The sequence below is a fragment of the Meriones unguiculatus genome, chromosome 11, assembly GCF_030254825.1.
Source record: "Meriones unguiculatus strain TT.TT164.6M chromosome 11, Bangor_MerUng_6.1, whole genome shotgun sequence".
NCBI classification, from domain to species: domain Eukaryota; kingdom Metazoa; phylum Chordata; class Mammalia; order Rodentia; family Muridae; genus Meriones; species Meriones unguiculatus.
The window spans coordinates 10,969,650-10,992,946 of NC_083359.1; the positions used below are offsets into that span (position 1 = coordinate 10,969,650).

Below are 23,297 nucleotides of genomic sequence, written 5' to 3' on the forward strand. Positions count from 1 at the left end.
AATGGGCTTTGAAAGTAATGGGATCCTTCCTCCAAAGTGAATTCTGTAGTCTGGCAATGTAGCAGGTCCCTAGATGTCCCTGAGATGCCTCTGCAAAGGTCTGTGTATTTTATACAGGTAAAAGTGGAGCCCAGGGTGTGGAGAATGTACTGCTTGCTGCTGCTGCTTAGTCCTCAGCACCTGTCCAGGATGGGGCTCTGTGATGGAAGCAATCATAACCTCGCTTGCTTCCATTTTCAGGTGGGACCATGACGTTTACCGATTTGCAGCCATGAATTTTGGTTGGCTGCTTTTCTTGGTTTTGCTGAGAGACAGCATCGCACTATGCTGTTTTGTATGGCCTCTAGCTTGCCATCCACCTGCCTGAGCCTCCTGAGATCAGAAGCATATACATCCATGCCTAGCTTTGCTTTGTGCTGAGAAGTCCTGTATGACTCTCCTGTGAATCTAGGGTCTAAATCTAGCTCTTGTCCCGGGCTTCCACTCTTGGGAATGGAGCAAGCCAGTCATTACTTGGAGGCTCTGCTAAAAGAGCTCTGGGGACAGTGCAGGGCAGCCGGTGCAGTCCAGGTCTGGGATGATGTGTGAGCCCTGTTAAGGGAGGATCTTCCAGAATCTCGAGAAAACATTCTGAGGAGGTAGGGAGAGAAATATGTGGGAGTTACATGGAAAGGCTGACACTGCAAAAAGTACGTGGTGGTACATGGATGATATGTATGCACACATGTATGTATGTATTTTAAAATGTGTATCTGTTTTGCTTTATGTGTGTGAGTGTTTTGTCTGTGTGCATTTATGTATACCGTATGAATGACAAAGGATAGTGAGCCACCATGTGGGTTCTGAGAACTGAACCTGGATCCTCCAGAGAGCAGCAAGTGCTCTTACCTGAGAGCCACCTCTCTAGCACCTGTATGGTTTGTTTTTGAGATAGGGTGTCTCTGTGTAGCTAGCTGTCCTGGAACTTGCTATATAGAGCATGATGGCTGGCCTCAAGCTCAGAGAGATCTAACTGCCTTTGACTCATAAATGCTGTAAAAATATGTGCCATGCCTGGCACTTTGCTATATTTTTTAAATTTAATATGATGATATACTGGGGTAGGGAAACATCCTGAGGTCTCAAAGGATAAGTAGGAGTTTAATGGAAAGGAAAGGACATTGCTGACAGAGAAGGCCAGCTCCCCACCATCCTGAGTGGTATGGTGAGTACATGAGGCCACCTCCCATCCTTGAAAGTCTAAGACATGTTTGGAGATGACCCATGGGCTCTAGAAGGTAGAGCCTTGGAAGTGTTTGCAACAACATGCCATGATTCTCCCTGACTTGCTGGTCTTTCACCTTGACATTGGCCAGTTTGAAGGAGAACTGACTGACTTTTTCCTTCTTTCTCCAACCAAAGCCAACCAAGAATTGTTGCTTAGCCATAAGTACTAGACAGGGTCATGCTTTCTTGTCCTGGGCCTATGTGGTGGGGTCTGCCTTTGTTGGAGAACCTCTTCTAGGGATCATACTTCCTTCTCCAAACCTAGGGTAGGAGTCTTTGGAGAGCCAAGAGGAGGGGTCTGTTCAGAGAAACATCTGGAAGGTCCAGACGTTGGGATTCCTTGTGTGATGCTCAAGAAACTGATAGTGCCCTTCTGGCTAGACAGAGGGTAGGTAACAGGCCCTGCAGGGTGGTCAGATCCAGGGTGGAGGAGTCTCAAGAAACACCAGGTGAACACCAGACTTGTTTATACAGCTAAGTCCAGGTCTCTTCTGAGCTGATAAATACAGCTGTGTTTGGGTGATCCAGGCTTTATTTGCTGGTGGACACTATGGAGCCCTAAAGCTGAGCACTGTGGGAGGAGGGCGCACAGTGAGGCTTAGGACACACAAACTCTGCAGCATTGAGGGCTGGAGCACTGAGGGGTAGAAGAATGCTATATGCCTTATCTATTCATTCTCTCGGGAACATTGGAAAGTGCCCGCTATGTACCAGCCTTGGTGCTGGGGAAATGGGAAGGGAGATCTTCTAGGGAGGACAGTGGGATGATGAGACCAAAAGAGGCTAAGATTGCCCGTGCCTGCTGTGACTAGATCTGGTACTCTGTAAGACCCATCTGCAGACCAATCTAGTTCTGAGGTGGAGCTGAGGGAAAGATGGTTGGCCAGCTTTATTGCTTGCATTATTAGCTCCCTGCAGTGTCCAGGAGCAGTATTTCACGTCTGCCTTGACCCCATCCCTACCCCTGGTAGCCCACAGGAAGGCCAAGGGGCCAGCCTGAAAGCCTGACATGTTTCTTCTGTTGCATCGTCAGTCTGTCCTACAAGATGCTTAAGGCGCTCTGCAAACAAAAGCCTAGCTAGGAGCTTGCTCTGAGGCAGGATGGCTCCTATGAGGTACAGGGTCTGTCTTAAGGGGATATAGCTTTGAAGAGTTGAGAGGGTTTCTATGATTGCTGGGGTTTTCAGGTGCCCTCTTTGGCCAACAGAGAGCTCTGTGAAAACTGGGGCACATCTGAGACCCCAGCAAGGTAATGTCCATGTCACCATAAAGTACCTGATGCTGTCATAAGATACAATCATGCTATTGCTAGCAATGCAAGTAAAGCATCCCCATTTGTGGAGGGCCTTTCACGTTGACCACCAATCTATGCTCTAAATGCAATGCTTTCACGAGAGAGATTCTACTTCTGAGGAAATCATGCAGTGCAAGTGCTTGCCTGAGTATGTAAGAACTGGCCTGAGTATTAACTGCTGCATTGTTTGGCTTGGCCAAAGAAAGACAGATATACCACAAGCCACATGCCCAACAGTAGTGGAATAGCAAGCTCTGTGTAGTGTGGCATACATGCAAAGAAATGAGGTAGTCTGTACAAAGTGGCAGGCAAAGGAGCCCAAGAAGCAAGCCCAAAGAATCATGTTTTCCTACCTTAAAAATGATTTGTACAGGGCCTGAGAAATGGCTCAGCAGTTAGGAGCACTTGCTGCTCTTGCAGAGGCCTCGGATTCTATTGTCAGCACCCGCACTGGTCAGTTCACAACTGTCTGTAACTCTCGTTTCAGAGGATCTGACACAGTCTCCTAGCCTCCGTGGACACCTTCAATCAGGTGGTGCACATGAATGTTCTCAGGCACACACACACACAGAATTTCAAAAATCTTTTAAAATGATTTGTAGTTAACTGTTGAAGTCATCTAACACCTGAGGCCGGGACAGTGTGTGGCAGAACCTTAACACTAGGGAGTGATGGTTTAACTTTAGAACCAAAATCAAACATAGATAAAAGCTTAACTGACAAAGACAAAGCAAAATGGGCTTCATTGTATTATTTCAGCCATCCAGATTCGCCCCAGGTAGAGTGTACTTTCTCATAAAACTGCATCAAAGCCTTTTCTGTTTGTGATGGTTTAACTACTTATTTTGTTTTTAATGGAATTATAGAAATGTCTGCTTGAATAACTTTATTAAATTATATCTTTATAGGTATCTCATTGATTTTCAAATTTATTTGCATTAAGATATTCTTTTTAAAAAGTGACTTGTACTACCAGGTACTTGTGTACACACAGCCGTGTGTATATCTCTGTATGCGTGTGTCAAGCGTGTATGCGCACGCTCATGCCATCTGTTGAAGTGCTTCCTCCGAGGCAGGAGAGGAGAGAGCTGCCTGTTCTCATTCTGCACACGTCTGGTTTTATGAACAAGCATGTTCTCCTTCCATGACTTTCAAGAATCAGTACGAATCCTTTCAAAGGCAGTCGAATGTGGGAAAAGCATTCCCAGCAGGCTCTGCCAGAAGTGCATGTGTTTCCTAGGAGTTGAACCGGACCTGCCGGGCCATGCAGCACCGCCTAGTGGAGCTCATCTCCCGAGTGTCCAATGAGGAGGTCACGGAGGAGCTGCTGCACGCCAATGATGACCTCAACAACGTCTTCCTCCGCTATGAGAGGTGGGGCCAGAGTCCTTGGGGGTCTTTTCCCTAGAAAAGAGGATTGGCATGTCAGAGGGACTTCATTCACAAACAAAGCAGGGAGAGGGAGGCAGAGAGCCTGGGAGCTGTTCGAGGCGGAAAGTACTCAGAGCAGACGCTCATTTGTTCTTGGATGACAGAAAAAGTGCTTCTTGTTCTCGAGAGAACAGAGCAGCAGGTAGCTGACTGCAGAATCCACCTCTGCTCTTTGTGAGTCCCAGGGAGACTGGGACGGGTCTGCACCTGCTCCTTTGATGATCCTTTGAATTTGAAAAGGACTGGGGGAGGGGGACCTTTACTAAAGAAAAGGATTTCCTCTATTTCTAGTCTTGAAATGAGAAAAAAAGATCCTTTCCTTTGTAAATGTCAGTAGTCTGGGGTATTGCGTGAAGTAGGCAGGGTGTGAACAGTTTCTCCGGGGAAGCACACATTTCTTCAGTTCTTCCCGCAGCCAAACCACGTAAAGTGACAAACTTGAACCCCCCTTTTTCTTTCCAAAGCCTCCCACAAGACAGAGTCATAAAAACATCTCTTCTGGACCTAGCATTGAGAAAACAGCTCCCATCTGTACCCTGACTTGGGCAGTTTCCCAATTGGCCCAGGGTTGTGGCTTGCCTTGAGTCTAGGCCAGCCTTCTCCATTAAAAGAGCCTGCCAGCAGTGTGAATCCCTTGGAGGCTTGTGGCCCATTCCCTCTGCCGCCTGACAGCTTCCTGTCTAGGTCTGTCAAAAGACAATGATCTGACAGAGTTAAGAACAAGAGGCAGGCGCTGTCTGCATATGCGTTGGAGGCTCAGAGGGCCATCCTGTGCTTAGCTCCTGACTGGCAGAGGGACGGGTGGTCCTGTACTCATCGAATGGATGATCTCTGTAGGAATGTGGGCTTGCTGGCAGTGTGTCCAATCTGAGGACCCCACCTCCCAGCGCATTAAGTCCATGTAAGCCTTTATTGGAGGTATGTAGCAGGAACTAACGTGGGACTGTCACCCAAAAGTCCACTCTAGGTCCAGAGACTTCAGAGGCAGCACTGGGCGTCAGAGACCGCTGTTGAAAGCCACATGCCATCCTGGTTTCTTAGTTTATTCTTTAATTTACTTTGATGAGATTTTTGTTTTGCTTTTGTTTTTTGTTTGTTTGTTTGTTTTTTACATTTTTTATTAGTTACACTTTATGTACTTTGTGTCCCCCATAAACCCCCCCTCCTCCCCTCCTAATCCCACCTTCCCTTCCCCTTCTTCGAGCATGACCCTCCCCAAGTCCATTGATAGGGGAGGTCCCCCTCTCCTTCCTTCTGATCTTAGTCTATCAGATCTCATCAGGAATGGCTGCATTGTCATCTTCTGTGGCCTGGTAAGGCTGCTCCTCCTTCAGGGAGGAGGCCAATCAGATTATGTCAGAGGCAGTCCCTCTTCCCATTACTATGGAACCCACTTGGACACTAAACTGCCGTGGGCTACATCTGTGCAGGGGTTCTAGGTTATCTCCATGCTTGGTACTTGGTTGGAATATGAGTCTTTGGAAAGATCCCTGTGTTCAAATTTTCTGGTTCTGTTGCTCTCCTTGTGGAGTTTCTGTCCTCCAGATCTTACTATTTCTCACTTCTTTCATAAGATTCCATGCACTCTGCCCAACAGTTGGCCATAAGTCTCAGCATTTGCTTTGATAGTCTTCAGGACAGAGCCTTTTAGAGGCCCTCTGTGGCAGGTTCCTTACTTGTTTCCTGTTTTCTTCTTCTTCTGATGTCCATCCTCTTTGCCTTTCAGGATAGGGATTGAGCATTTTAGTCAGGGTCTTCCCTCTTGATTAGTTTCTTTAGGTGTACAGATTTTAGCAGGTTTATCCTATATTATATGTCTATATGAGTGAGTATATACCATGTGTGTCTTTCTGCTTCTGGGACAGCTCACTCAGGATGATCCTTTCCAGATCCCACCATTTACCTGCAAATTTCATGATTTCCTTATTTTTCATTGCTGAGTAATATTCCATTGTATAGATGTACCACAATTTCTGCATCCATTCTTCAGTTGAGGGGCATCTGGGCTGTTTCCAGCTTCTGGCTATTACAAATAAAGCTGCTACAAACATGGTTGAGCAAATGTCCTTATTGTGTAACTTGAGCCTCTTTTGGATATATGCCTAGGAGTGGTATGGCTGGATCTTGGGGAAGCGCTATTCCTAGTTGTCTGAGAAAGTGCCAGATTGATTTCCAGAGTGGTTGTACAAGTTTACATTCCCACCAGCAGTAGAGCAGGGTTCCCCTTTCTTCACAATCTCTTCAGCATGTGCTGTCACTTGAGTTTTTAATTTTGGCCATTCTGATGGGTGTATGGTGAAATCTCAGGGTCCTTTTGATTTGCATTTCCCTGATGGCTAATGACGTTGAGCATTTCTTTAAGTGTTTCTCTGACATTCGATATTCCTCTATTGAGAATTCTCTGTTTAGCTCTGTTCCTCATTTTTTAATTGATTACTTAGTTTGTTGCTTTTCAGCTTCTTTAGTTCTTTATATATACTGGATATTAGCCTTGCTTTTGTTTTTTAAGGAGGGGTATAGAGAACAGGGTCTCTGTCTCTCTCTGTCTCTCTCTCTCTATCTCTCTATCTCTCTCTGTCTCTCTGTCTCTCTCTCTCTCTATATATATATATGTATATATATATACACATATACATACACATATATTATATACATGTATGTCTCAGACTGGCCTTGAGCTCATGACCGTCCTGACCCAGTTTCTCCCCGATGCTCAGATAGCGATTATACACCACCATGCCCATGTAGTCTTTCCATTTTTCTTTTTACTTTTGTTTTTATTTGTTTGTTTTTGTCTTTCAATAAATACCCTCCCTTCACTCCTCCCGGTCCCTATCCTCTCTCTCCCCCATGCACTCCCCCACTGCTTCCCTTCAGAAAAGAGCAGGCTTCCCAGGGATAACAACTGAGTGCAGTGTGACAAGATGTGCTAAGACTAGGCACAAACCCTCATATCAAGGCAAGTAGGAGGAAAAGGGTCCCAAGAGCAGGCCAAAGGGTCAGAGACACCCCTACTCCCACTGTTAGGACTCCCACTAAAACACCGAGCTAACAACCATAACATATATGCAAAGGACATAGTGCAGACCCATGCAGGCTCCATGCTTGCTGCTTCATTCTCTGTGAGCCCTGCTTAGTTGGTTCTGTGGGCTGTGTTCTCCTGATGTTCTTGAATCCTCTGGCTCCTACTATGTATGTATGTATGCATGTATTTATTTATTTATTTATTTATTGTTTAGGGCAGGATCTCTCTATGTAGTCCTGGCTGTCCTAGAACTTGCTGTGTAGACCAGGCTGGCCTCAAACTCCCAGAGATCCTCCTGCCTTTGCCTCCCAAATCATGGGATTAAAAGTGTACACCACCATGCCTAGCCCATAAAAATAAATAAAGAAGGCACAGCCTCTATGAGCTGCCATGGCTCACTTAGGTCTATTCACCTTTCTGAGTCAAGACTTTCTTCTTTTCTGTCTTTTTCTTTGATATGCTGGCCAGAGCCTAAGTAGGCTCTCTTTGGTACTTTGGTGTTTTTCTCTCTTATCTAGAACTCTCGTCTTTGCGACACAACTCTTTGCTCTTTTGTATCCCATCTATGCATCTAATACACTCTCTAAAACTCAAAACAAAAGCCCTACAGTGTACATTTAGGCAGACTGTTCCTTCTGGAATCCCTTGTCCCAGATGCTGACGCCACCCTCTAGGGGGTGGCAGCATAGAGCATCGTCTCTCTGGAGTCTGGTTTCCTGGGCTGGAGTAAGGTGCTTTGCCTGTGTCCTTTTGGAGCTTTTAAATACAATGCAGAGCATTCCCTGTGGACACCTCACATCTCCCATCAGGTGTAAGAATGACTTCTGGCAGAGGAGATGTTTTTCTGCAGTTGCTCTCAGCTAAGCTCCCTTGGTAGCCATCTGCTGACTGGGTGTGGAGGAGAGTGTCTCTGGAAGGGCCTGTTCCGTCTTGTCTTTCTGGCAGCTCTTAGGTAGTTGGCACAAACCATCTTACGATTTCTGGCAAGGCCTTTCTCTAGCCCCCTGTCCTGCTTCCTGAAGTTGGGCTGGGGGAATTTTAGCCACGAGCTGTTTACCCCCAAGCAGAGCTCCGTGGAGTAGAGAGAGTCGAGGGAGGGCTGCACTTACTACCAGATTTCACAAATGACCATGTAGAGACCTGGTGACACAGTCACACCTTCAGGGACTCCAATGGAGGAGCATTGGGGCCAGAAGTGTGGGCAGATGGCTAGGGATGCTTCTGGTAGCCTCCTCCAAGAACCTGTCCCTGATGGCAGCTCCAAGTACAAATGGGAAGAGACAGTAGAGGTAAACCTGTGAGACAGGAGCCCCATGTCAAGGAAAGCATGACACAGTTGAATAATTGAAGTCCTCTCCACTAATGGTACTGGCCAGCCTCCTGCCTCTTCTGGGTCCCAGTGTTCTTCTCAGGGTATGAGCATAGTCCTTTGGGCCTCACTGACAATCTCCTTATGTCTGCTCTCCTTTCCATTAGGTTCGAGAGGTACAGGTCCGGCCGATCTGTTCAGAATGCCAGCAATGGAGTAAGTGTCCTGTGGCCCTCCCTTGTCCTTTGAAGTGGGCACCTATCCAATACATACATTAGAGCTTTCAGAGTGTGCCTACTCAGGCCTCCCTTCTGGTTTTCTAAGTGGGAGTAAGCACAAATACGGCATAGCAAGCTCTGTTAGGAGGGAGCCCAGCAGAGAGCTAGCAGGCAGCCTGATGGGAAGGCAGGAGGAAGGCAGTCCACAGCCCAGAGTGAGTCACCACTTTAATGATTCAGTATACCCTCTGTGAGAAGGGAGAAGAGGGGCCAGGGCATGGGGCTCACTGATAACCCAGGTTCACTCTGCACCCTTTAGGGTAGGTAAGGAGAGCCACCTTCCGTTTGCTGGACAGCAATAATGCCCTTCCTTATGAGTGTATGCAGGGCTGTATCTGGGTAGCCGGAGCTTAACCCGAGGGCTGACCTCACTGTCAACCTCATGTCCTGACAGGTGCTGAGCGAAGTGACTGAAGACAACTTAATAGACCTGGGCCCGGGCTCTCCCGCTGTGGTGAGCCCCATGGTGGGGAGCACAGCGCCCCCATCTTCTCTCTCCTCCCAACTCGCAGGCTTGGGTGAGTGTCCGAAAGTGGAGGAAAGGACCTCCCTCTTCCTTCCCTTCCTTCCTGGATATCTTTCTCTTTGTTGGGAGGTCAGACAGGGCCTTTGGAGTGGTCCCCATGAAGGTATGTTCCTGGGTCCCAGCCAATTGCACCATCTTCAATTCATAACTTCTTTCCTAAAATTTAAGTTTAAGCCCTGTTGGAAAGTAGAGGTGGAGTATGTTCCAAGGATGTAGAAATTGTTTACTTTTTAGAAGACAAGTAACCTGCCATATTTTATCTGGAAAATTCTTTGTGCTTGAAATGATTTCTTTTTCATTATTAACTAAGCTAAAGGTGGCAAGTGAGTCTCATCTCACTGGCTGCTCAAAACACAGGTTTGATGGGCAGCTAAAGATCATTGCCCTAGTTTCATTTCTGTTACTGTAAGAAATACCCTGACAAAAAGCAGCTTAGGGGAAGTTTATTTGGCGTACAATTCTGAGTCGCAGTCCATCATTGCAGGGAAGTCAAGGCAGGAAGTTGAAGCGGCTGGTCACATCTGCAGTCAAGAGCAGAGAGAATGAATGCATGTGTGCTTATTTGTGCTCAGCCCTGCATTCATCATACAGTCCAGAAACCGAACCACGGCATATTGCTACTTATGATGAATGGGTCCTCCCCCCTCCATTAATGCAATCAAAACAACCCCCTAAAAAGGTGCCCATAGTCCCAACCTGATCCAGAGAGTACCTCGCTGAGATTCTCTTCTCAGATGATTCTAGATTATGTGAAGCTGACAATTAAATCTAACTGTTACACTCCAGTCCCTAAAAGATGAATCTGAGGTAGATTGGCAATGTCTGCACGGGGCTAGGAAACAGAAGGTGGTGGCATGATTTATTTGCCTACCTCAAACTATATCATCAACCTAAAGTGTTCTATTGTCTGAAATTTAAGAGAAACTCCTCCCTTTTCTACAATGAAAGTGTATGAATGACTGTATGTTTCATTTATACCAGGTTATATAAAATTAAATTCTAATATTGGTAAAAAAAAAAACAAACAAACAAAAAAAACATGGCCTTCAAAATTCTTTCCTCTACCTTGATTTTATGTTTACTTTTTCCTAAGAATTCTATATTTATTTCACTTCAATTGAATTAAACTTTTATTCAGTGGCCTATCAGTTGTTACAATTCTGGTGTCTCAGAATCCTTTGTATAATAGAGTGTTTGTCTCTGCCTTCAATTTATCTAGCTGACTACATATATACACACATTAAATACATACATGTCATACATGTATGGCTTTAAAATTGTAAATGAAAAGGATTTCTTTATCTGGTGTGTTTACATGTGTGTGAGTTTGTGTGTGTGCATGCACACTTGTGTCGTGGTGCACATGTGGGGATGAAAGGACAACTTGTGGGAATTGGTCCTTTCATCATGCAGGTTTTAGGGACTGAAAGCAGGCCGTCGATCTTGGTGACAAGTACCTTTACCTGTTGAGCCATCTCGCTGGCCCTGTATTGACCCTGGCTTTTTTTTTATAGCTGCCTGGAACTCAATATGTAGTGCAAGCTAGTCTTGAATTCACAGCAAGCCTCCTGTCTCAGCCTCTCAAGTGCTAAGAGTTCAAGCGCAAGCCACCTTGCTAGGCCAGGTCACCACATTCAACACCTAAAATTCAAAGTAGATCCACTACTTTCCTTTCTTCAAAACGCCTGGTGCTTTTCCATTCTCTGCTTCATCTCATTGTTCCTTTCACTCGTCCCTCTCAAGGGCTAACACTTCCCATAGCCTGGCTCTCCAAACCCTGGCCTCTGTCCATTCTCTCCCCCTTTTCTTGCATCTTGAAGGGCCCACCCTGAGCCTCTCCCAACATTTAAAGCCAAACATTGCAAAGGTTTGGGCCTCCGAACTGTTCAGTTTTGCATGAACTCCTGAGGTGGAGATTCCACCTGACGCACCTGAGTTCTGGCTCTGAGTGCCTAGGATGTAGCCTCCAGATAAAGAAGTGGCTCACATCCTTAGACTTTGTGTCTGAGTGGATGTGGAGGGGCTCCTGAGAAGGACATGGTGGGAAAGCTGCAGGCGTGCTGACCCTGGTCCCCATCGTCTCACTACCATCAGTCTCTTCCCTATCCAGGATACCTTTTCCCCTCCTTGAGCAGTTTCAGATTCAAGGCAAAGCCTGTTTCCCATCTAGCTTGTTCTAGCTCTTGTGTATGCTGTCCTGGGAGTGTTGAGGACAGCTTTGTCACCCTGCAGTGTCATAACCCACTAGACTATCATCCTGACTTTTGGGGCATTCCATCAAAAACCCCTCTTTTGGGGTCAATAAGATGTTGGCTCAGTGAATAAAGATACTTGCCATGCAAGCCTGATGATCTGAGGTGCATGTATATGGACATACAGAGAGAGAGAGAGAGAGAGAGAGAGAGAGAGAGAGAGAGAATGATAATACAATAATAAAAAAGTTTTACAAGTTTTTTTAACCTGCTTTTTTTTCTCATCTGCTTCTTGTTTTGTTGTCACAGACTTGGGGACAGAGACTGTCAGTGGCACCCTCAGTTCACTCCAGCAGTGTAAGCCCCAGGATGGTTTTGACATGTTTGCCCAGACCAGAGGGAATTCCTTGGCTGAACAGCGAAAGACGTATGTGGGGCTCTTTCCAGTGGCTTTCTTCAGACACTTGGGAGGGGGGAGGGGGGTTGTCCCAACTGGGTCACATTAAAAGAAGAAGAAAAAGGACAAGAAAAAGAAGCAGAAGAAGAAGTAGAAGAAAGAGAAGAAGAAGAAGAAGAAGAAGAAGAAGAAGAAGAAGAAGAAGAGAAGAGAAGAAGAAGAAGAAGAAGAAGAAGAAGAAGAAGAAGAAGAAGAAGAAGAAGAAGAAGTCCTTTCTTTACCAGATTTAAGACTGCTAGAAATTTAAAAATATCACAGTGAGGACTTGTTAACTGCTAACCTGAGCGAGTGCCAGCCCCGTCTCTCCTCCTCTGCCCCAGGGTGGCCTGTTTTTGTGTGTCACAGATTGTTTTCTCTTTCCTAGAGACCTCTCAGGGCTTGGTAGAAATCCTGCTTCCCTAATATGACAGCCACACAGACCCTGCCTCATTCAGCCCCTACCCCACAAGTAGGCAACCAGACCTACTCCCTGCATACAACTAACTGGAAAAAAATAAAAAACAAAAAGGTCAAGGCAGAGGCTTTTCCACAGCAGCTTGGGCAAAATGAACCACACAGAAATGAGGGAGCTGATTCCAAAGCAGACAGCCGCTGCATCTAGAAATAGCACACCATCCACTCAGCCCAGCAGAGACTGATACTTGTGACATAATTGCTTTGTCTTCTGAAGCCTCTTCCTTTGAGGACTTCCAGAAAACTTTGGACATCTTTCTTTTGAACTTCAGTATTGTTACTCAAGGCAGGGGTGTTTGAAAAATATAGTGTCCCAGGTCTTAGAGGACTGACTTTAGGCGTGAGCTGGTGCCAAAACTTACCTCCTCACCATATCTGCTGGGAAACAGACAGACTAAGATCACACCTGAGGCAGCTACCATGGAAAAGATTACAGGCCACCACCACACCTCTGCCTGCACTGGGAGAGAACTCACTTGTATTGCTCTTTTTCAGGGTCACTTATGAAGATCCCCAGGCTGTTGGAGGACTTGCTTCTGCACTAGACAATCGGAAACAGAGCTCAGAAATGGTAGGTCTTCAATCCTGTGTCTTGCCCACAATCTTCTGGAGATAAAGACAGGCAGTGTGGTGAAATTGTCTGGATAAGTCTTCAGAAGTTGGCTTGTATAGATGGCAGAGACAGCCTGGGAAAGGCACCACAGAGCACCTCTGGGCGGTGGGCAGTGCACTGATGAAATTATGATCATCACGAGGAAAGTACATGCTGAGCCACCTCACTGCTGACCTAGCAAAGTTGCACTGATTCCAGGGGAAGGTGGCTGAGGGTCAGGACTTGTCTATGAGGTGGCTTGGAGAGTGTCCTATGGCACTCTGGTCTTGGAAAGAGGCAGGCCAGAAAACGTTTTGAAATAAAGGATGAAATTTCTGTGAGCTCCAAACCACAGCCAGTTTCTGTAAGACTTCAGATCCCAGGGGAGAAGAACATGTGCACTTAATACATTTTTTGAAGATATTTCTTTTTTGAGCCCAACCAGGAAATGTATGAGAATACATGCCTGTCTGCCTGGCAAGGAAGAAGAGGGCTCCCAGGATCCAATGGGCTGGAATGAAAGGGGGCTGTGCCCACCCATCTATTGCACAAGGAAGGGCCCTTTGCTTCCTGAACACCAGATCTTAGCCTCCTGTGGCCCCAGTGCAAAGGGGCTGGTGAGGGACAGTACAACTGCTGCCTGGCATAATGGAAAAGCTTGGTCTTGACAGCAGGAACTCCTTTTCTGAGCTGGTATCTGTTCATCTGTAGAGGCTGCCAGGATGTGCAGAGAGCCCACCTGCTGCCTTGATCTCAGTACTCCCATTAGACAGTGATGGCCTGCAGTGGCATTCACCATCTACACAGTAGTCTTGGTTATTTCTCCCATTACTTAGGCTCTCTCTGAATGGAACCCAGCAAGGGAATTAGAGCCAGGCCAGGCCAGGAGTCTGCCAGCGTACTGCCTAGCGAAGGCAAGGATGACCCTTTCTCCTGGCACCTCTGGAGCAGCCTCAACCCCAATAGGCTCTGTTTTCCACCCTGAACCTAGGGCCTGCCCCATCATGCCAGCATGTGGTCTGCTCCAACCCAGGCTATTTATTATCAGTGCCCAAGCCTGGGTCCAAGTCCAGGAGACGTGGTCAACTTCTCACCCATCACCCTTTGAATACGTGGCTTGGCCTGGCTCCCTGTTTGCAAAGGTCTTGCTGATTCCAGCAGATTTACCAATGATAGTAGGCAGGTTGCTGTTCCTGTTGTTACTGGGGCAAGAACTGGCCTCAGCCAGAAAGACTGGCAGGACATGTGATGGACATGTGTGTCTCTGTGTGTAAATACATCTGCAGGCTACCTTGATCCTTCCTGGGCCATGCTGTCCTAGAACTGAGAACAAAGTAAAGGAGAAAAAGTTATGTAGCCTCACCTCTGCAAGTAAGATCCCACTTCTGGTTGTGTCACTTAAAGAAGCTTGAAAGGCCTGGCAAGATGACTCAGCAGATAAAGGCACTCACGGCCAAGCCTTACCCTTGAATTCCATCCTCAGAGCTGCATGGTGGAAAGAGACAACAGACTGCTACAAGTTGCCCTCTGACCTCCACCTGCACAGTGGCACGCATGTGCAGATGTGCATTTACATGAGTACATACAAAATAAATAGATTTTTTTTTAAAGCAGGAGGCCTGTGGGTGTGCTCTGGGTCAGCAGCAGCACCACAAATAAACAAACATAAACATGGGAAGGGAAGAAAGAATATGCTGAATTCAGTATTCAAGTAAAGAATTTAAGAAAAAAAAATACATAGGCAACTAGAATGGAGAAAAGAAAAGAAAAAAGCAGAGTGAGTTAGAAAAAGGTCAAACCAATTTTGCTGAAGCTCGCTCTCTGAAAGTTGACCCCTTAAACCAGGCATGGTAGCAACAAACTATAATCCCAGAAGACTAAGACAGGAGGATTGGAAGTCCAGGTCAGCCTAAGGGACAAAAAATAAAAATAAAAAAGAAGAAGAAAAGAAAAGAGAGAATTAATCTGTCTAGTCTGGTGTTCCTATCAAGAGAATTAGCCTGGGCGCCCAGCCTCTCAGGCTCTATGGAAGCCTCCAGGTGTTGGAGAGCGATCACCACAAACATCTTGTTATCTAGCCTAGTGATTGTGGTTACTGAATTTTCCTTTTCTTTTTCAGGTGGGTGGGCAGGGCATGTGCTAGGGCAGGGGTGGGAAACATCACGCCACATTTCCTTGTGTGACAGACGATGAAATCGGAACAACGATTTTTCATTTTACAATATGTGGTGTGACTTCCTGTAGTGGGTATTGCTGTGACTTTTCTTTTTGGGACTTTTCTGTCCTTGGCCCAACAGAGAGGGAAAGGTGGGGACCCTGACCTGCAGCCCATAGACAGCTGGCTCATGACCCAAGGAATGGTGAGGAGCCACAGCTGAATGAGCTCGCTGCCCACCCCAGCCCCTCACCGTGTAACAGTTGGCACCTTCCTCTTGCCACCTGCCCAGTCCTTGTGACCAGACAGGACATAGAACAGTCACTTGTTCTGGGAGTGCCAAATCTCCCCACTGTGTCTGGAATCTCCGTAAGGTCCCAGACTTCCGGCTCAGGAAACACCTTTCCTGCAATTTTGCTGAGTCTGTGATCCTGGGTCTTCATGGGCTGGGATGTTTGCAGGCACGAGGGGGCCCTTTCTCTTCTCCGATAGACTCTGGAGTTCTTGGCAGTATTCGTTTTTTCCCGGATGAGCACAAGTAATCATGGCTTGTGCCCAGTGGGAGGGTCTGTTATAGAGGACGCAATCAGAGAAGCTCCCTTTTGCCCTGGGCCTAAGAATTTAGCAGTCCTAGAATTGGTGGACTTATATAGTATGATAGTCTCATATATGGCCTGGAAATCTCTTGCATAAATGTATAGATGATAGTAAGAGAGTAAAAAGAAGATAAAGCCAGGAGCGCTGATAACACACCTGCACTGCGCTCTCATGTAGGACTTTCGTGGCAGAGGCTTGGGAAGGTCTTTCTTACCTTATCTGTGCAGGTGTCCCTGAGCGGGTATATGAAGAGAGGGTCCCAGGCTGCTTGCCTCGGGTTGACCGAGTCATCCCCAGTACACAGTCAAGCCTGTAGGTGTGTATGGTAGGGGTGGAGCAGGTGAGGATACAAAGAAATAAGCTGGTAACAGAAATAGACATGGGGACCTCTGCCCTCCAGATAAATGCAGTAAGCCAGATGTAGAAATAGCCCTTGGCATTAGGCCAGGAGAGGGGCCCAGGTGGGCAGGTGTCCACATAGGACTTGCAAGTGACAGCAAACTGCTTACAGCCCAGGGGCCAGCAGCTTAAGAAGGGCTTGAGTCATGGGAACAGACAGTGTCTGGAGATCAGTGCAGCGGTGCTCAAGCGTCCCTGCTCCCACAGCAGCAGATACTTGCCCTGAGGAAGAAAGGCTACTCCTGCAAGTGTGGGATGGCCAGGCCTCTCTTCTGCAAGGTCAGGCTGGGCCCTGGCCTAAAACTGTATCTCCATTGTTCAAGTTAAGAAGATCTAGCTGTGTGCCCTCGTGCCTGTTAACCCTGCAAAAAAGGATACTGCCCTCCAAACTACCTGAATATGACCTGGGCAGCTGGTGATGGTGCCTATCTTTCTCCACACAAGCCGACTCCTCCCTTCCCTGTCCCCATAGAGAGCCCCAGTCTTCAACTTCCCAGAAACAAACCCAACTAACAGCTAACTTGGAATCTCACCTTCCTGCCTCCAGTGTTCTTCCTGTTAAAACAATGTGTAACTGCTTTGCCTTATTTCCCGTAGAATAGAAATCCTACCTTTCCAAACTTCTCAAGTACAGATTCTTCATATGGAAACTTTGTGTACTGAGTGAGACCAGGGGCTTTAGAACATCCCTCCCATTGGATTTGGGTTTAGTATCACGAAGTGTTTCACAGCTCCTCTAAGGAGAGCACCCAGTGCAGATTTGCACCTCTGGGCAGGTAGGTCTCCTTGTATGCTTGGAGCTGGGGACAACTGTGGGAAGAGTGCTTACTTGTTACTTGTCTCCTCAGACTTCAGGTGTGAGGGCAGCCTGCACAGTTAGGTCACTGTACCAGGTGCATTGGCAGCTAAAAGTAAGCAAGATCTGGCTAGAGCCCAGGGTCAGTGGCTTTCCCTTCCCTTCCTCTCTGGCTCTTGGGTCTTCTCTGCTACTCCTGGCTGGTGATCAGTTAGGACCATCCCTCATTTCCAGGGTACAAGCAGGAAAATCAGAGCATGAAGGCTGTTAAGGTAAAGCATGCCTCTGGTCTTAGAACTGGGCAGGCTGAGACAGGAGCCTCATGGTGTGGGCCAGCCTGGGCTATACAGAGACTACTCTAAGCTGAATAATGGGACCTTGTCATACACACACACACACACACACACACACACACACACACACAAATAGTAGTAACCATGACTACAGTAATAATAGTGTCAAAGCAAGAACAGAAGTAATAGACCATCTGCCCACATCCATTCATGGTCCTATGTTGATTTCCCAACACCAGGGGGCCAGGACAAGGAAGAACAACAGCAGTGGGTTACAAAAAGGAGGGGCTACAGAGATGACTCAGCAGTAAAAGCACATACTGTTCCTGTAGAGAACCCACATTCAGTTCCCAGCACCCACACTGAGCAGCTCACAGGGGCCTATAACTACCTTTCCAGAAAACCGGCTGCCCTGCGCTGGCATGGACACCTGCACTTACGTGAGCACACCCCACCTCCCACACACACGGAGAAAGAGAAGATTAAAAATAAAAACAGATTAGTAAAACTCTGCTGTGGTAAGAGGCTAATGCTAGTCATCCACACTCTATAACCCTGGCAGACTACCAGACATAGCAAACCAAAGAAAAAAACCACAACCAAACAAACAAAAAACCAGAAAACAAAAAACTGGCTAGAGCCAATGGCAGCGTCTCTCCTTTTCTCTTCCCAAGGTGGAGTAGCCTGCCTGAAGCTCCAGACAGGCGCCAATAGCAGGACTTCTGCCTACCACCTAGATCCTAACCTGCTACCCTGGCTTCAGAGATGCCTGAATTTCTTTGGACTCATAAGTTGGGCCTGGTGCTGTTACCAGGGTGGCTGCCATTTTCACATGGGTCAGCATTTGGTGTTGGTCTCTATGGGAGGGTGTTCTGGATTCCTTTCTCTTCACACCCATTCGTCCTCTCAGCCTCCCTCTTCACTCTTCAACCTCCTGTAACAGCCTGCAGCTTGGACCAGTATCTAAGATGCTAAAACCATGGCCTGTGAAAGCCAACAGCTTCCTAGGGATCTGCTGGATGAGCCCCTTGTGTAACAGATACAGATGCCAAGGCACCCAAGGGCCTGGTGACTTGCTCAAAGCCACAGGGCAGAGACACACTAAGACTCCATGCTCCCTTCCTTCTGTCAGCGGGATGGGGAGCTGTTTCTCCCCTGCTCTGGGCCTCTGCAGGCTGTATTTTCCAGAGAGTGTACATGTTGAGTCTGGGTCTGGGTGTCCCTGTGTGGTGAGAGGGATGCTCTGCCTGCTTCCCAGAGCAGGTTCATAGCTGTGCTCCTACATCAGCCCCCTGCCATTTAACCCCCATTTGTTTAGATAAGCCTATTCATTCATTTATGTATTTATTTAGCTGTTTATTTACTTGCTGTTTATCTCTTTACTTACTTATTTATCTATTTATATAAGCCTAGATGATAAGCAGCACCCCAGCTCCTCAGAACGTGCCCTGAGGCCTGAGAGACTCAGTTCCAGTGACCAGACTCCTTTGCTTGTGTGCATTAGAACACAGAACCTGGAAGATGACTCAGGAGTATTAGACTCAAAATGTCACATTGCAGTCACCCTATTCACAGATGAGGAAATGGAGGCCAAGCCTTGTTGAAGTGCCCAGGCCAACTCCTTCACCTCTGTCCACATAGCTGTGGCTTCTAAGACAGAAGAGAGTGGCTCTCCCTATTGAAGAAATGACTCAAAGAGAAGTGACTTGCCCCGAGCCTGCAGCTGGGCGCTGGGGCACAGGTGGGCCCAGCTCCACTGTCTTCTCACTATGCTGCCCTTGCACTTGTTGTGTTTAGCTGTTTGCTGATTTTGATGTGAATTAAACCAAAAGCTTCATGTATGGTAGGCAAGCACTCACTTCTGAATTATATCTCTAGCCCTTTTACTTTTTTTTTTTTTTTTTTTTTTGAGATAGGGTCTCTCTACATAGCACTGGCTGCCCTGGAACTCACTCTGTAGACCAGGCTGGCCTCAAACTCACACAGTTCCACCTGCCCCCACCCCCCAAGTGCTGGAGTAAAGGTGTATGCTAGCCACCAGGCCCAGCGTGGCCCTCTAACTTTTAATAATAACAAAAGAATTATTAGAAAAATAAAATGGGACATTCTAGTCCTCTGAACCTTTCGAACTAGCAGCACAGTGAAGGTGTCTGGCCCTCCTGCAATATGGCCTGTGCTCTACTCCAGCTCTGCAGAACTGCACGGATATGGAGTCTAAGCTTCTAGGTGGACTAGTTGCATCAGGCAAAAGGGGCCTACATGGTACTCTAGCAGCTGCCATGGGTGGCATTTCTCATTGGAGAAACTGTTGACTTTCTGAATTGTTAATTAGGTATGGCACATGTCCTCTACGTGTTGGACATTGTGCTTTCTAGATACCAAGATCATGAAAACAGCACATCCTGTTCCAGGAGTGAGTCAAGGTAGAAAGCCCCCGCATCCTCCCACCTCTGTCATGAGATAACCCTTTGTGCCCACTGTGTCCAGATGTTCTCTGATGGGGAAGGAGGCATCTGCTGTGAGCACTGATGGCACAGCTACCGAGCAGCCTTGGTCTCACCCGGAGTGAGTAATCATCTGCTTTGTCGCTGTGACTCACGTCATGGTGTAAGAGCTCCCTGAAATATACAGTTCGACAGTTTGAAGTGTCTGGGGGTTAAACTGGCAGTACAGAGAGACACTGCCTAGGGATCCGTGAGCTGTTCTGAAGATGCTTGCATGCCTGCTCACAGCAGGGTGAAGACTGGGCGCAGAGCACGTTCCCAGAGCTGGGGTCACCAGCTTGCTGAGGGATGTGCTGTAGGCATCTGTTCAGCGTGTGCAGGTGCCACACCTTTTGGCAACAGATTTCAGCCTTCAAAACAGGGACTGGCAATATTAGTTCTTTGTTCTCTTTTCAGGTTGCAGTTTTGGGGTTATTTTTGTTTTTAAGAATTACTTACACCAAGTCTTCTTATTGCCTATTTAAAGTTTGTATTTATCCTAGATTGTGACATTAGAGTGTAGCAAGCTATGGACGCAGCACTGTCATTTTTTTTTTTTTTCTCTAGAAATAAGTTGGCTAATAAATAAGCCTCCCAGGAGAGTCACCTCTTAGCCCTGGGGCAGGTAAAGAGGCGGGTTGCCCGACTAAAGGCCATCACCTCATTTATCTAGGCTGGGAGCCAACCTTTTATTAATGTGGCTTCTAGAGGGTTAAAGGCCACCTTCACTTCTTATCCTGTCATGTTTGATAGCAACTTAAATGTTTTTAGTTGCACTTTTTTTTTTTTTTTCAGACTCTCTGTGCTGGGGCCTTTGGCTCAGGCCAAGGCATGACACCTTCCAACACCCAGGTTTGTTGGGGAGCATTGCCACACCCTAGGCAGCCTGCTTCCCAGCCACAGCAGACCACTTTTCTCAACTATTGAAGCTTAGACAGCTGCTGAGGCAGGAGGAAAGAATCACAGTGAAGGGAGCTGTGGCATTTGAGGCTACTGAGTGGTATTTTTTCCTCAAAAGAGAGAAAGAAGACGAAAGCCCTCTGTCCTTTTTTTGTCATCAAAGCCCTCGTTTTAGCTGCGCTCCCGTTAGTGCTAGAGTGTGCCCTTCCCAGACCGAGGGAGCACCTTGTGGAACAGAGGCCCAGGGCTGGGCTGCCCCGCCCTCTTCTGGGCATGCTGCTGCTCAGTTTCCCTCTGTCCCAAGAGCCTCTTGGCCTAGGGCGGGTCTTCACTGAGGGAAGCTGATTCTCCTGTCATGGCTGCTACAGGACCAGTCCTTCCTGAGATTAGAGGGTGTTTTGTAGTTCTGGCCTGAAAAGGCAAACGTACATAAGCAAAAAGTTCTCCATATCAAGAACACGTACTTTCTTGCCACCAGCCCCCGCTGGCCAGTCTGCTTATAATTTACCACCTCATTGCTTTTCTCACCTGCCATTCCACATAGAGCTGCCTGTGTTGCCTGTGTGTGCCACGTAGTTGTTTTGCTCTGTGTACATTTTGGTTTTGTTTGGGGGGTTTACTTTTGACAATTTACTTTGTTCTGGTGTTCTGTCTTCTTTTGCCTGGCTGTGTGGGGGCTGCCTGACCCCACTGCTTGCCGCCTCTGCCTCCATAGATCCCCGTTGCGCAGCCCTCTGTCATGGACGACATTGAGGTGTGGCTCAGGACAGACCTGGTGAGATTTGACTTTTACATTCGGCGTGTGGGTTTCAGCAAGGCGGATGTTCTTCTGAGGACAGGCCTTGGGGCTCGTGGCAGGGGGGTGCTCCACCTCGGGTTGGAGGAGGGAGGTCAGGGCAGCTCACCAAAGCTCCCCTTCCTTTTCCAACATGTGGAGCCTGGTGGTGCTGGCTCTGGGCACAGCCTGTCAGCCACAGAGCTCCATACAGATGTGGGCAGGTCCCTTTCAAGGCCTCACATCTGCGGAGGTTGGAGCCCAGCTCTAACCACTCCTAACACACACTGGATCCTCCTCAGTTTTCCCTAAGTGGCAGAGGTGTGTGTTTGAGTGGTTTTTCTGCTTGTTTGTTTTTGTTTCATTTTGCTTTTTGTTTTGAGGGAGGAGGAGATTTTTGTGTTTTTGTTTCCTTTCTTTTTGCCCCTGTGTTGGGGATTGAACTCATGGCATAGTGCATGCTAGTGGCAAGTGCTGCATCCCAACCCTCATTTCTTTCTTTTTTTTTTTTTTTCTTTTTTTCTTCCCCCCCCCCCACAAATAAGTTAGGCACTTGGTTTTAAGTTCACCGTCATCTCCATCCCACTGTCTTCTGGTATTTGTTTAAAAGAACTCCTGCCCGAAAAGGATGTTTCTCTGTGTTCTGGGATGGATAACAAACTGAGCCGATCATGTGTCTGAAGACGGCCTCAGGTCAATTCCCTGCTCCTTACAGAGCGTTCATTCACAGCAGCTGGGTGGAGGAGGGGTGCAGTGGTGGCTACAGGCTTTCTGTGGCACTTCCCATGTGAAACAGGACGGCATGCTGTAGGCAGGGGACCCTGCCTCTTCCCCAGGGGCCCAGGCTTTCTAAAGATAGGAGGCAGGTACTTGGGTGTCAGGGAAGGTTGGAAGGCCCTGTGATCTATCCAGCAGTGCCTAGAAAGAAGTATGGCCCTCACAGGGGCGGAAACAGGAAGTCTCAGGACCCTCTCCCAGACTAGGCATATTGTCACACACCTATAATCCCAGCATTTGGGAAGCGGAGGCAGGAAGATCAGAAGTGCAAAGGCCAGCTTTAGCTACATGATGAATTCAAGGCCAACCTGGGCTACCTGAGAGCCTTAAGAGACAAGATCCAGAAAGGATTTATTAGCAAGGCTGTCAGCAAGGCAGTGATACATCAGGAGAAGGCCGGGTAGCTCAGCCTTGCTAGTGACTTTTCATTCCGGCATGGGTCCTTTCCTGTGAGGCGTGTGTGGAAGCTCCTCTCTGATCAAGTATGATCCACTTAAATGTGTAGAGATACACAGTACCTCCATGTCCCTTTAGGCAGAAAGAATGGGAGCTTAAGTGCAGCAGGAGGGAGAGCCTGAGGTGTAGCTCCCTGGGGGCTATGGGACATGTTTCTAGGTGGCAGCTTCCACTGACCTCCACCACTGGAGTCAGGCTGAGGCCATCCAGGCCCCGAGCAGCTTCTAGCCTCGTGTGTGGCTGGATCACTATGCTGGCAGCACTGATGTGCCTCAGCCTCATGTGGCCATGGCTTCTCTCCTCAGAACCTGGTGTTAATGGGAAGAGTTCTCCCCTCTGGCCCTGGTAGGGACCAGCCTGTACCTGGATTTTTCTTTCTTGTCCTTCTAGGGATCAAAACCTAGAATCTTTTTGTTGTTTTCCTTTTTTTAAACATTTTTTTTTTCAAGCATGCACTCTGCCTCTCTCAGAGGAAGAAGAGAAATCTGGAAACAGAAAAAGTAGAAGTCCACTGGGTAGCCCTGGGTGGGCAGAAATGGTGGGGTGGGCAAGACAGGGATGAGCCCTAATGCCATTCTCTGCTCCATCCACAGAAAGGTGACGACCTGGAAGAGGGTGTCACAAGCGAAGGTAGGCCTGGCCAATGGCCTTACAGCCCTTCTGCTCTCTTGTTCCTGACTCTCAGGGGTACACAGGAACTGGCCTGCTCTTCATGGGGACTAAGTCCTCCTCAGACACGGATCACACAGGGCACATCTGTGCAGGGCCTCTTGGGCATCTGGGCCTCACTTCATGGTTAGATGGGAATATGGGCCCAGTTTTCCAACAAGACTCCTGCCCTTT

The 23,297-nt window shown here is 47.6% G+C and overlaps 1 protein-coding gene across 11 annotated transcripts in view; it reads left to right on the forward strand.

Annotated features, from left to right (window-relative positions):
- Positions 1–23,297, forward strand: part of Tom1l2 (target of myb1 like 2 membrane trafficking protein) — a 123,588-nt gene that overhangs the window by 96,132 nt on the left and 4,159 nt on the right. For 4 of the 11 annotated variants that reach the window (XM_060363611.1, XM_060363615.1, XM_060363616.1 and 1 more), the window contains 8 exons: positions 3,801–3,934; positions 8,493–8,541; positions 8,998–9,121; positions 11,631–11,748; positions 12,727–12,802; positions 15,121–15,183; positions 21,162–21,221; positions 23,048–23,084. In XM_060363611.1, coding sequence (XP_060219594.1) covers positions 3,801–3,934; positions 8,493–8,541; positions 8,998–9,121; positions 11,631–11,748; positions 12,727–12,802; positions 15,121–15,183; positions 21,162–21,221; positions 23,048–23,084 — 661 coding nt within the window. The other 7 variants (XM_060363612.1, XM_060363617.1, XM_021639544.2 and 4 more) reach the window with 4 other exon arrangements.